Source organism: Camelus ferus, chromosome 9 (genome assembly GCF_009834535.1).
Source record: "Camelus ferus isolate YT-003-E chromosome 9, BCGSAC_Cfer_1.0, whole genome shotgun sequence".
Taxonomy (NCBI): Eukaryota; Metazoa; Chordata; class Mammalia; order Artiodactyla; family Camelidae; genus Camelus; species Camelus ferus.
In genome coordinates this window covers 9,376,709-9,388,998 of record NC_045704.1, presented here as the reverse complement: position 1 = coordinate 9,388,998, position 12,290 = coordinate 9,376,709, and the positions used below count along the sequence as shown (strand labels likewise).

Genomic DNA, 12,290 nt, shown 5'->3' with positions numbered 1-12,290 from the left:
CAAAATTTTATTTTTATTATAAAATATTTCTGACACATAGAGAAAGAAGAGATAGTGAATACAATGAACTCATGGTTTCCACCTCTGGTTTTAAAAAAAAAAAATTACAAATGACAATGTCCTGAGTAGCTTTCCTGATTGCATTCCTTCCGCCCCGCCCCCAGGGGTCGCCACTGGGGCTCTCCCTCCCTGTGCTATATCTCATGCACGTTTGTGTACGATTACAACGTGTGTCCACATGCAGCCTCTGTTTTTGTGTGTTTTAAAGGTTCGTGCATTCCACTAAGTAGACTTCTGCAACTAGGAACATGCTTTGGGGTTGCCCACGTTGATATATGGAGCGCTGGTTCAGCCATTCACTGATGTATGGTGTGAATATGGCACGATCCATTTATTCACGTCTTGCGTGGTGGACATTTAAGCCCTTTCCAGTTTTTCACCGTTGCAAACACCACTTGAGGCAAGCATTCTTGTGCTTATCTTTTTCTTAACATTTTGGAGTTTCTCTAGGGTGTACACCCACCGGTAGAAGAGCTGACTCTTTTTTAACAGTCAGACATACTGATAGGACTTTTCCAGAGGGTTGAGATTTTTACAGGGTCCTTTCTGCTTACTGGCTCCCTGTCTCTAGGTGACGCTTTCCTTCCTCCGGAGCTGTAGCCACCGTTATGGAGGAGGAGTGCCTGGGTTGGGGGTGTCTCCGACCTGGGGGTAGTCTCAGTTGCGGAAGGAGTAGTATGAACAGAGGGTGGGAGTCTGGAAGCAAGATAAAGGACACTTAGGAGGACTCCTCAGAGAGGGACCAGTGTGGTCCTTGTTTTATAGATGCGCATCTGAGGCCCAGAGAGGGCAAGCCACTTCTCCAACGTCACAGAGAGACGGTTTGCAGAAACTGTCAGCTTCAGACGTTCACTCCTTCAGCACAAATTAACGAAGAACCTACTCCGTGCCACGTATTGTTCCGAGCACACAAGATACATAGTAGTCAACAAAACAAAGACCACCTGCTCCAAGCGCGGAGCTGATTATTCTGGGGTTAATTATGATTAATTGCTAATTATGTTTGCCTCTAGGATTGGAGCGGGGTCGGAGGTGGGTGGTGATCCCACCAACTTGGGGCCAAGGTGCCCCCATGGGAGCACCCCACGAGTCAAGGCTTTCTCCAAGCCCCTACCTCCCAATCTCCCTCTTTCTGATAGAGGGAGTGTTATTGTGGGTACTTCCCGAAATTAAATGGGGTATTTGGGGAAAGAGGAGGTGGTCTAGGAGGAAGGGAGAGAGAGTGAAGAGCCCTTTGTACCGAGCAGGGTTGTCAATAAAGTTTTGTTGCCTTGGCAACCGCAGGCCTCACCGGGCCCCGGGGGTCGGCAGGGGAGAGGTGCGCGCGCATTCACCCACTCCCGCCCTCCCCTGCTTTCTTGCTAGGGTGGCAGAAGGTTTCTCCAGAGACTAGAGAAGTCGCGACTCTACGGTGACAGTCGGAAACCCTAGCCAATGGAAGGATAAATCGTTCAAAGACCAGCCAATCACATACAGGCTCTGGAGCCGGCGGAACCCGCCCTCTTTCCACTTGGACCTGAAGAACCCGACCCAAACCCGAGTTTCGCCCGGAGCGACGGCGCTTTCGGCCAATGAGGGCGTTGACTTCGGGTCGTGGGCGGGGACACGTCTCCATGACAGCGGCAGAAGGACAGCTGCGGCAGCCACTGGCCGCACTTGGCGGCGCTCGCTGGAGCGCGGGTGTGGCGGGGTTTTGTAGGGGCACTGACTGGGGGGCAGGCAGGGAGGGGCAGAGCAGAGCTTGGCCAATGGGAGTGGCGTGAGCTTCATAGCAACTGAGGAGTGGCGGCGACCTTGACCAATGAGATGCCGCAGTCGCCGTGTCTGGGCGGGCCTGGCGGGGCAGACAGGAGGCGCGACGACCGTGTCTGACGAGAGCTGGAGAAGGCAGTGGGAGGTGGTGGCAGCGGCGGCGCGGGCGCCTGAGGAGGAGGAGGAGGAGGAGAAGCGGGTGAGGGGCGGCGCGGGGCTTGACCTCTGAGCCCCCTCTCGGCCCCCGCCCCGCGCCGCCTTGGCTCCCGGTCGTCCCCAGCCCCGACTGTCCCCCGCCCCCCCGGCCCCTCCTCGTGTCCAGGCGCCCACGTCTCCTGGCCCTTCAGCGAACCTCAGGCTGCACTCGGCGCACAGCCTGTGCTTCCAGACCCAGGCCCCTCTCCGCACTCCCGGCCTCCCCTGGCCCCTCTCTCGTGTCCCTGGACCCTCAGCTCGCCCTCTGACTCTCCACTCCCCTCCCTGGTCCTTAGGCGCTTCCCCTGCACTCTCACTGCCGACCCAGGTTCCTGGGACCCTTCAGGCCTTCCCCAGACCCCTGTCTGCTTCCCTCAGTTTCCCCCTGGACCTCAGGCTTTTCCCCTGGATCGTCACTGCCTACTCAGCTCCCTCGCTGGAGCCCAGGCTCTCTCCTCTCGGCTCTTCTAAGCTCCTTCCTGGATTCCCATGACTTCCTCTGTCCCTCTTTTCTTCTCCAAGCCCTGTTCTGGACCCTAGGCCCCCCTCTGCCTTCTTATTCTTAGGACCTTCCCTGGACCTCGAGGTTCTCTTCTGCTTTCGCTGGACCCCTAGTCTCCCTGCTGGCTTTCCTGGGGTCCTCCCTGGGTCCCCGAGCCTTCCCGCAGACCCCTCTGTCTCCCCTGCAGGCACCGCCGGCCCTTCCACCTGCCCCAGCTCCCTCCCTGTGGTGTCTATTTTTCTGTTTTTTTACCTACATGCCCCTCTGCAGCTTGCGTCTGTCCCAGCGCCCTCCCGCAGCGCCCCTCTTTATTTATCCCCAGCCTTCCTACCTTCTCGAACCCCTTTCCCAGCCCCTCCAGCTCTTGATCTTTTCAGCTCTCCTCTCCTTGCTGTCCCCATCGACTCTCCCTGAAGCACTGTGCTGTGGGTGCCCAGAAGGCCCTCTGCAGTCGGGGTTAGGAGGCTTGTTTTGTTTCTTTAGCTAGTCCTCTTCTTTCTCCTCTTTTTCGTGGGCCTCTTTTGCCTCTCCCTACCGTTCCTTCTCTCTCCCCCCTCCCCCGCTTTGTCCTCTGTGCTCCTCCCTCCCCCGCAATCCTTGGAGAGGGAGCAGGTGCTGGGATCCTTCCTCTGCTCTCCCTCCCCTCACCCCTCCTCCAGACTGCCTGGGGTTTCACCCAGAGCCTTCTGAGGACTCCCAAGGGCTGCTGGGGAGGGGGGTGGAGGCCAAGGCCAGGAGAGAGTGGGGGTGGGCAGAAGAACAGGCAGTTCCAGCAGGGCAGGACCCCTTGGCTTTATCCTTGGTGAGGGCCAGAGGTGGAGCTGGGTGCCCCCTGACTTCCACCTCCTGAAGGAGTAATCCTTTAGGGTTATCTCAGACTGCCAGTTAATCAGCCTTCCCTGGGTGCGTGTGCGTGTGTGCGTGTGCGTGTGTGCGTGTGCCTTTGTGTGGTCTGTGATGTGTGTGAGGGTCTTAGGGAATCTGTTTATGCACAATGGGTCAGTGAGGTGTGTGTGTGTGCACATGGACGGGGTCATATGTGGTTGGAGGATCTGGGTCTGCACTCAAGAGCCTGAAGAGATGCAGATGCTGAGGATGGCGGCTGGCCTTTCTCTGGGGGCTTCCCTGTTGTCGGAAGCACCTGTTGCATTTCATCTTCAGTGAGAGCCCTGTGAAGTCAGTATTGCTCTTCTCCCTGCTTTATAGATGAGGAGACCCAAGGCCTTGCTAAAGTCCCATACAGCTTATAAGTGGCACCGAGCAAGCACACGCCCAGGGCGCCGGCGCCCCTGCCCTGCACTCTCCACTCTCCGCCGCAGGCAGCATGGTGCATGGGGCACCATGGGGCCCGACAGAGTGACAGCCAGAGAACTGTGTGAGAACGACGACCTTGCCACCAGCCTCGTCCTGGACCCCTACCTCGGCTTCCGCACCCATAAGATGAATGTCAGGTGAGGCGACCTGGAGGAGGGCGGATGGGGGCTCATGGAAGGCTCGGGACCCCTTCCCTCCCACGCCACCCCTCAGCCCCATCCTCCTCTCAGCTCTGAGCAGGGGTGAGGGTGGGGCCCGGGAAGGCCCGGAGGGAATAGGCCAAGGCCCTGGGACCCAGGCGTGCCCTCTCCCCCAGCCCCGTGCCCCCCCTGAGGCGACAGCACCACCTGCGCTCAGCTCTGGAGGCCTTCCTGAGGCAGCGGGACCTGGAGGCTGCGTACCGGGCCCTGACGCTGGGAGGCTGGATGGCCCACTACTTCCAGAGCCGGGGCCCGCGGCAGGAGGCTGCCCTCAAGACCCACGTGAGGGAGCCCTTCCCTTTCCTCCCCGCGGCCCGCGTGTTCTCCATGTCACCTCACCTATCCTGGGTCCTCCGCCATTGGGGGAAGACCCTCAGCACAGCCCCTTGGGACTCCCTGACTTCCTAGCCATTGGGACCATCTGAGGCAAGGCTCAGAGAATCCTAGGAAGGGAGAGTTGGGGGGCCCTCTGCGATGGAGTCCAACCTCTTCATTTGACAGATGAGGAAACTGAGGCCCCAAGAGGGGAAGTGAGTTCCCCGAGACCACACAGCGAGTCAGTGGCAGAGCAGAACTAGAACCCAGGAGAGAGAGGGCGGAGAATGACCCTACCCTGCCTCCTCACCCCGCCCACCCCCTCACCTCCCCCAGATCTATCGCTACCTCCGCGCCTTCCTGCCTGAAAGCGGCTTCACCATCTTGCCCTGTACCCGTTATTCCATGGAGACAAATGGAGCCAAGATTGTGTCTACCCGAGCTTGGTAAGAGGGCAGAACTCACAGCCCAGGGCCCCAGGCCTGATAGGGAGGCATCCCTCCCTGGGGGCTGCTGGGAGAGGGAACCCCTAGTGCCTTCTGGAGGAGGCCAGGTGCTGAGGGGACAAGGGAGAAACCTCTGGCGACTTGGAGGCCATGAAGATGTCTGTGTTCCTGGGCTAGGAAGAGGTGGTTTCCAATGAGAGGAAGGAGGCCCAGCTTGGCCTACAAGACCCTCCTTGCCCACCACAGCCCTGCTGGGAGATGACATCTCATTGTGAGCCAGGGTCCCTGGGGCTGCTGGGAAAGGACTGGCTTTGTGCCCAGGACTGTGCTGTCCTTTCTTCATCCCCATCTGAGCCCCTGCCAAGCAGCAAGATGGACCCTGCCCATGGCTCAGTCTAGCAGGAAGGCAGTGGGTAGTGGAATAAACATGGAGGGCCAACCCTGGCTGCTCAGTGCTTCCTGAGCCTGCCCAGGAATTCTGGGTGTTCTTGGGATCCAGGCCTAGGCTGAGACCCGAAGGACGAACTGAAGGATCTAGGGAAGAGCACAGGGGCGCCTGCGGGGGGCTTCTGGGCAGAAGCACTGGACTGAGGGAGGCCCGAGGCAGTGGGGAGGCCAGGTGGGGAGGATGCGGGATCTGGCACCTGCTGAACATGGGAGGGTGCCATTACCTGCCCTAGTGGAGCAGGGAAGCCCACTCAGGCCAGTGTAGATGCAATGGTGCGTGAGTTTGAGACATTTGGAAGGTGAAACGCGGTGGCCGGCACTGCCCCATTGATTCTGCCCGCAGGAGGCCTAGGATGAGAGGCCACTGTTGTCCCCAGCGCTGGTGGTCCGGGAGGTGCCGGTGGTCAGGGAGGCACGGCTCACAGACCCGCGGCCTGGCCTCTTGGCAGGAAGAAGAACGAAAAGCTGGAGCTGCTGGTGGGCTGCATCGCGGAGCTGCGGGAGGCCGACGAGGGGCTGCTGAGGGCCGGGGAGAACGACTTCAGCATCATGTACTCGACTCGAAAGCGCAGCGCTCAGCTGTGGCTTGGCCCTGCTGCCTTCATCAACCACGGTGGGGGTGGGGAGGGGGATGAAGGCAGGGCCAACGTCGCGGTGGGGCGGGGCCTGGGAGGGGCGAGAGTGGGGCAGGGAGGAGGTGTGGCCCCCCTGCTCTCTGGCTCCGCTGACCTGACTCTCTGCTCTCCACTCCCCCTACCCCTCAACTGGCTCCAGACTGCAAACCCAACTGCAAGGTAAGACCTGGGACCCTCCCAGAGGAATGGGCACATGGGAGGGGCTTTCTGGCCCAAGAATAGCCAGAAACAGGCTCTCCCCACCTGACAAATGGGTTTCCCACCCCTGGATGCCCCTCTCTGGGCTGGGCAGAGCTGGTGTTTGCGCCTGTGGTCGTCAGGGATGGAGGAAGGGACTGCAGGCAGAGTCACACTAGAACCCAGGTTGCCACCTGCTGGCAGCATTTTTCCCTCTCTGAACCTGAGCTCCGGCTGGGCCAGTTTGAGGGGGCAGTGTGGGGCGATGGGGAGACAGAAAGTGCCCCTGCGCCTGGAGCTGCTAGCCTCCCAGGGAGACGCCCACTGCAGCTGTGAGAGCAGGAGACAGAAGGGAGGGCCCTGGGGCAGGAGCCTGCCAGTTGGTGTCCCCTGGGGTGAGGGCAGAGAGAGCCCTGCCCTGGAGGATGAGGACTCTTCCTCATAAGAGGCTCTGGGAGGCCGAGGAGGCAAGGTGGGGGAGAAGCCACTGCTGGTTCTGTGTATGGAGCACAGGAGAGGGGAATGGAAGGAAGGTGGCCCTGGTAAGGCCTTACATGCGCACCCTGCCAGGCGTGGGCCTCACCGGGCTGCCTGCTGGAGCCCCGAGATGTGACAAGGGTTTGAGTCCTGGCTCTGCTGCCCCAGGCTCTTGTCTCTCTTCCCAGGTGGGAAACGGTGAGAACTTGCCTCCTGGGGCAGTTGTGAGGGCTAGGTGTGTGTCAGTGTCCTGTGACTCTACGGTCCATTACGTGGGTTTCAGGCTGCGGACACTGGGTAGGAGAGAGAGCCAGGGGGGCTTCATGAGCCAGTTGCTAGGCACCTCGTGGTGTGGAACCAGGAGGCTGCACAGAAGATGCCAGAGCCGGGCGTCGAAGGGAGAGTAGGATTCTTCTAGGTGTTGAGGGCAAATGGGGGCACGTTAGGGCATCCTGGACAGGATGCAGGCCGGACTGGAGGGCTTGGGGGCCAGAAGGCAGGGTAGCTGCTGCTTCGTATGCTGAGTGAGCTGGAGTCTGCCCCCTGGAGGCTCCCACTGGGTGAGGGAACCTGCTGTCCTGGGGGCTGTGTGCAGAGGGGAGGGACTGGAGGCAGGGCACTGGGTGGAGCAGCATGAGAGACGACGAGGGGCTGGCTCCCGCTAGGGTCTCGGGGATAGAGGACGAGGACGTGAGACACCATGCACTCAGGAGGTGCTGGCCAATTGTGCTGGCGTCAAGCAGGCAGGCGGCCAAGGTGTGTGTCAGGCTAGAATGGACAGACGGACAGACGGATGGGATTCCTGCCTCTCCCAGACTGGGAACTTGGAGGCAGGAGCAGGCAAGCCAGAGGGGCCCGTGGGGCAATAATTCTGAATGTGACACAGGCCTCGGGAAGGGGATGTGGCAGAGCCAGGCAGAGCTTGGACCTCGGCCACTGAGGTGCAGGCTGGCAGGGTGCGTGGAGGGGTAGGGTGTGTCACAGGAGCCCAAGGAAGAGTGCTGGAGGGAGCGGAGGGAGCGGTCCCTGTGCACTGCCAGGGCCCGGTTACATCATCATCCTGCAGGGAGGGTGGGGGCCAGCAAGATGGGTGGAGGGTCAGGGAGGGCGTGCAGAGGACAGGCCCTGGACAGGGTGCTGCCTGGGGCTCTCGGCCACTGCCTGTCCCCAGGAGCAGACTCTTGGGGCCAGGGTGGCAGGCCAGGCAGGGTGAAGCTGGGCTGCCCCCAGGGCAGGGCACTGAGCCTCCTGGCCCCCAGTTTGTACCTGCAGATGGGAACGCGGCCTGCGTGAAGGTGCTCCGGGACATTGAGCCAGGGGACGAGGTGACCTGCTTCTATGGCGAAGGCTTCTTCGGTGAAAAGAATGAGCACTGTGAATGCTACACCTGCGAGAGGTGGGGACGGCCCGCAGGAAGGGACACGGTCAGGATCTTGGGGACCGGGGATGTGTCCTCAGGGCCCGTCCCTCCCTCCCCCTCACCTTCCTCCTGCCCCCAGGAGAGGCGAGGGGGCCTTCCGACTGCGGCCCAGAGAGCCCCTGCCACCTCGGTCCCTGGACAAGTACGAGCTCCGGGAGACCAAGCGGCGGCTGCAGCGTGGCCTGGGTGGCCCTCGGGCCTGTGCCCACCCACCCCCGCTGCGCCGGGACCTTTTCTGCGGTGAGCACGGGCAGGTGCCCTGGCCTGTTGGTCTGTCTCCACCCCCAGCCCCTTCTCTACCCTATTCCTATCCTGCCTCCTCCTCACCTCCCTCCCTCCCTCCCTCCGTCCCCCTGACCGGGCCTCACTCCTGAGCATCACTCTTCATCCATCCCCCTCTGAGGAGCACTGGGTGGCCACTGGCCTGAGCAGAAGCTGTCCCCCTTTGCAGGGGCCCTGCTCACACTGGCTGCCCCTTTCTCTCCCCTCTCCCCCTCCCCCGGGCCTCCACAGCTGCCTGCCAGCCCCTGCGCCCCCTGCCCTGCAGCACCCGCCCCGATGCCTCGCCCCTCTGGCTCCAGTGGCTTCCTCAGCCCCAGCTCCGGGTGCGTCCCAGGAGGCGCCGACGCCCCCAGCCCCGGCGGCCCCCAGCACCCCCTGTTCTCCGTGCTGCCCGCATCTCCCTGCACCGGTGGGGAGGCTGTGGCCCCCACTGCTGCCTGCGGGCGGAGGCCCTGGTGGCCCTGGGTCCAGCCCCTCGCGACCGGTGGGCCCCTCAGCAGGACTGGCACTGGGCCCGGCGCTATGGGCTGCCTTACGTGGTTCGTGTGGACCTGAGCCGTGTGGCCCCAGCCCCTCCTGCTGCTGCCATCCCAGCCCCTGCCACCGGGACCCCAGGCCCCTTCCCCATCCCCAAGCAGGCCCTTGCCTTCGCCCCCTTCTCCCCACCCAAACGCCTGCGGCTGGTGGTCAGTCACGGCTCCATTGACCTGGATGTCAACAGTGATGGGCCATGATGGGCTAGACAGGGAGGCCCAGGCCGGGAGGGGAGGGCATCCCTCCTGGTCCCTTCCACTCCGAGTTCTCGAGAACTCATCTCCAAAAGGAGCTCTTGGACCTCTGGAAGGGAGCTGACTCTCAATCCTAGCACAGCTCTGACCCAGGGGAGGGTTGGTTTGGACACCCCCAAGGATCTGACCCCTGACCCTTTGTGACTGCTGACCCCTGAGCCACCCCCACCCCAGCAGGGAGCCCTGGCCGTTGTGCTCCCACCCCAGCTCCAGCCCCAGGGCTGAAGGAGCTGTTCCCTTCCTTCCCCACCCACCTTCTTCTGCCCAGGGAGCAAAGCCATAAGGGGCGGGGGCCACCCTATGGCTTCTCCACAGAAGCCCAGGCCTCGGGAGGAAGGAGGTGGAACTGACTCGAGGGTGGCGCTTCTAGACGCTGCCCTACAGAGGGGCGTTGGTGTGTCCTCAGCTCTGTGACTGTCTGAGGTGGGGGCGAGTTGAGGGCTGGCCGGGGCACGCCCTCACCACCCTCACCACCCTCGTGGGTCTCAGGGAGGCCGGGTGCGACCTCATCTTTCTCATGGTGCTATCCCTGGTGCTACTGGGGTGTGGGGGCTCCCTCCCCTCCCCCACACCGGAATGGGATATGTTGGGGGGTTGGAAGCACTTGAACTTTTTATTTTATTTTATTAAAACCTTGTTATAAGCATCACCCCTGGAAGCCTTTCATTTTGATTTATGTTTTGAGGAGTTGTCCATTGTGAGGGTGAGACTCTCCACCTCACTGGGGAGACCAGATTCGGGGGAGGCAGCCCAGGCTTTGGGCCCTGAAAGCTTTGGGATGGTGAGAGGGCAGTGGACTCTGAGGATGACAGAGACAAGAATCATACTACGGCACAGGTTATGCTCATGAAGAACGCTTTCATACCTGTCTGCTCACGTGGGAGGGGAGTCTTCCCATTTTTCTGATGAGATAACCGAGGTCCAGCAATTAGAGTGACTTGTCCCGGGTCTCATGAGGTTGGACCGCCCTTGTCTGAAGTCAGACGTTCCTTCCAGACCTCATGCGTGTCATCGTGGTGGGCCTGGCTCTGTGAGACCAGGAAGTGAATCTTCTCACAGTTTCTTCAGATCCAATTCAGTGCCTTGACTCTGCCATCATCTCTTGATTCTCACCTCAACCCCTGTGTTACTCAGGGAATACTAACTGCTAACAATTAGTGCTTCCTAGTACCAGACACCCTGCAAAGCATCTTGTGGATATTTATTTCTTGTTCATTGAGGCCTCACATCCATTTCACAGGGACGAGGCACAAATGTCTGAGAGTCAGGTGTGTGCTGCAGGCTCCAGTTTGTCTCCTCTGTGTTGGCCAGCCTTGGAAGAGTTTACTCAGAGGTTGATGAGGCTCGGCCACATGCAGGAGGGACCTGGGCCCTGAGGAGAGGGGGTGAACAGGCATGGAGAGGCTGCAGGAAGACCTGGGTGGGCCGAGGGGATGGCCCAGGAAGGGGCACTTCCACAGTGGTCCCAGGGCCTGGGAATGGGGACAGTTCAAAGCAGGTAACATTTTTTAACTTTAAAGTTAATTTCGTTTACACATAGCCTGTTGAGAAATGAGAAAATGTGCAAAGCCTACTTAACCCTGTTAGTTTTCTCCCTCAGGTTAAAAATAAGGAGGGAGAGGGCCTCCCAGTCAGCAAGTCAGCAAGCGGCGACGAGGAGAGTGGGGAGAGCTGGCTGACAGCAGCTGCTAAAGTACTTGTTCCTCTGAGCAAGCAAGAACCCACGGCTTCTAGACAAAGATGGTCACAGCTCAGCAAGGATCCTTAGCCCGGATGGACGCCAGAGGTCCCAAGAACCTCCTGGAACCCTGTTTCAAATGTAGCCACTGCATATTCCCTGTGCACATTCTGAGGGCGGAGGGTCTAGAGCCTTCAGCCAGCTCTCAAAAGGGTCTGGAACCCAGAACACGAAGATTAGGAACCAGTGACCGGGGTCTCTCCCTCAGCACTGCCGCCATCTTGAGGTGCTGATCCTGTGTTGTAGGACGAGGAGCCAGCTCTCTGGCCTCCAGCCACGAGAGGCCAGTAGCACCCCCTCAGTGGTGACAAAAGTGTCGGTGTTCATTGCCAGATGTACCCCTGGGGGCCAGAGCCAGCACCCGGTGAGAACCCCTGGGCTAGAGTGACAGGAAGGCGGGCTGGGAAGACCTCCAGGACAGCACCTACAGCCAATGCTCCTCGTACGGCCTGTGCACCCTGGCCCCAACCTTTACGGCAGCGCCACCAGGATCACGCCGCCTCCACAGACGGTCAGGGAGGGCAGGTATGTCTGCCCCGAGGTCCCACAGCTGGTGCGTGGACGGAGCCCACCTTGCTGCTGGGTTTATTCTCAAACCACAGGGTAGGTGGGGCCCCAACTGCAATAGGAAGGTGAGAGGGGTTTGTGTTGGGTCCAGTGAGCTGGCAGGCTCTGCGATGTCCCAGTGGAGCTGGGGCCTGGCAAGCCTATGGGTGGATTGTGTTCAAGAGTCAGAGGGTGAAGGCTCAGGCTGAGATCCCCATCATACACATGGGGGCCAGAGCAAGGAAACAGGGAAGCTGGCCAGGAGGTGAGGGAAGGAGGGAGCTGAAAGAAGATAATTATGGCCAGAGTCTCAGGAAGCACCCCCGCACTTTGCAGTGCCTTCCCCAAAGCTTTCTAAGTTCCCCTCCTTTGGTGGCAGGAACAGCAGGGGAGCCAGGCAGGATGCCCCAATCCTGGACCCCATTTCTTCCCTTGTGGCCGCTCTCTGATCTTTTTGCCCTGTGCACGGAGTCGACCAGATGCCTCCAGGAGCTCCAGGGCCTGTGAATGTGGTTGGTCTTTCTGTGGTTGCTGTCCAGCGTGATATCAGGCACTGGAATCAGGCCAGCGTGTTTCCAGTCATTTATATAGACTGAGACCCCACACACCCTGAGAACAGCTGGGCTACATGCACGTTGTCCTAGCTTGTGACTAAGCATCATCCTCCCCACAGCCCTGTGAAGTGTAGGTATTGTTATCGCTGTATTTTGGACGTGAAGACCACAGTGCAGAGGGCTTCGGATGTTTGTCCAGGGCCACATGGCTGGTAAGCTTCAGGGCCAGGACTTGAAACCATTCTCAGAGTTCATTTGGACTCTGAGATCTTCGGGACGGGGGAGAGGCAGACATCAGAGAGGAGGCTGGGACTGTGCCCACTGGAGACCAAGAGCTTGGTTCAGCAGTGGCTTATGTGGGATGGTATGTGGGCGGAAGGGAGAGCCAGAGCAGTGCCTCCAGGGTTCGTGGTGCGAAGGGCGGAGCGGTGGCCAAGTGGTT

At 60.2% G+C, this 12,290-nt stretch overlaps 1 protein-coding gene across 3 annotated transcripts; it reads left to right on the top strand.

Annotated features, from left to right (window-relative positions):
* Positions 1-1,798: 1,798 nt before the first annotated feature.
* On the top strand, positions 1,799-9,659 carry KMT5C (lysine methyltransferase 5C). 3 transcript variants are annotated; one of them, XM_032487762.1, is made up of 9 exons: positions 1,819-2,011; positions 3,716-3,960; positions 4,140-4,305; positions 4,675-4,784; positions 5,681-5,844; positions 6,006-6,025; positions 7,780-7,916; positions 8,020-8,180; positions 8,454-9,659. In XM_032487762.1, exons 1-9 carry the CDS (start codon positions 1,862-1,864, stop codon positions 8,954-8,956), a joined length of 1,656 nt encoding a protein of 551 aa, XP_032343653.1. In that variant the 5' UTR covers positions 1,819-1,861; the 3' UTR covers positions 8,957-9,659. The 3 variants fall into 3 exon arrangements, with proteins under 3 accessions (XP_032343652.1, XP_032343653.1, XP_032343654.1); XM_032487761.1 differs by having other exon boundaries at positions 1,799-2,011; positions 7,780-8,180; XM_032487763.1 differs by lacking the exon at positions 1,819-2,011 and adding an exon at positions 2,124-2,965 and having other exon boundaries at positions 7,780-8,180.
* The last annotated feature ends 2,631 nt before the right edge of the window (positions 9,660-12,290 follow it).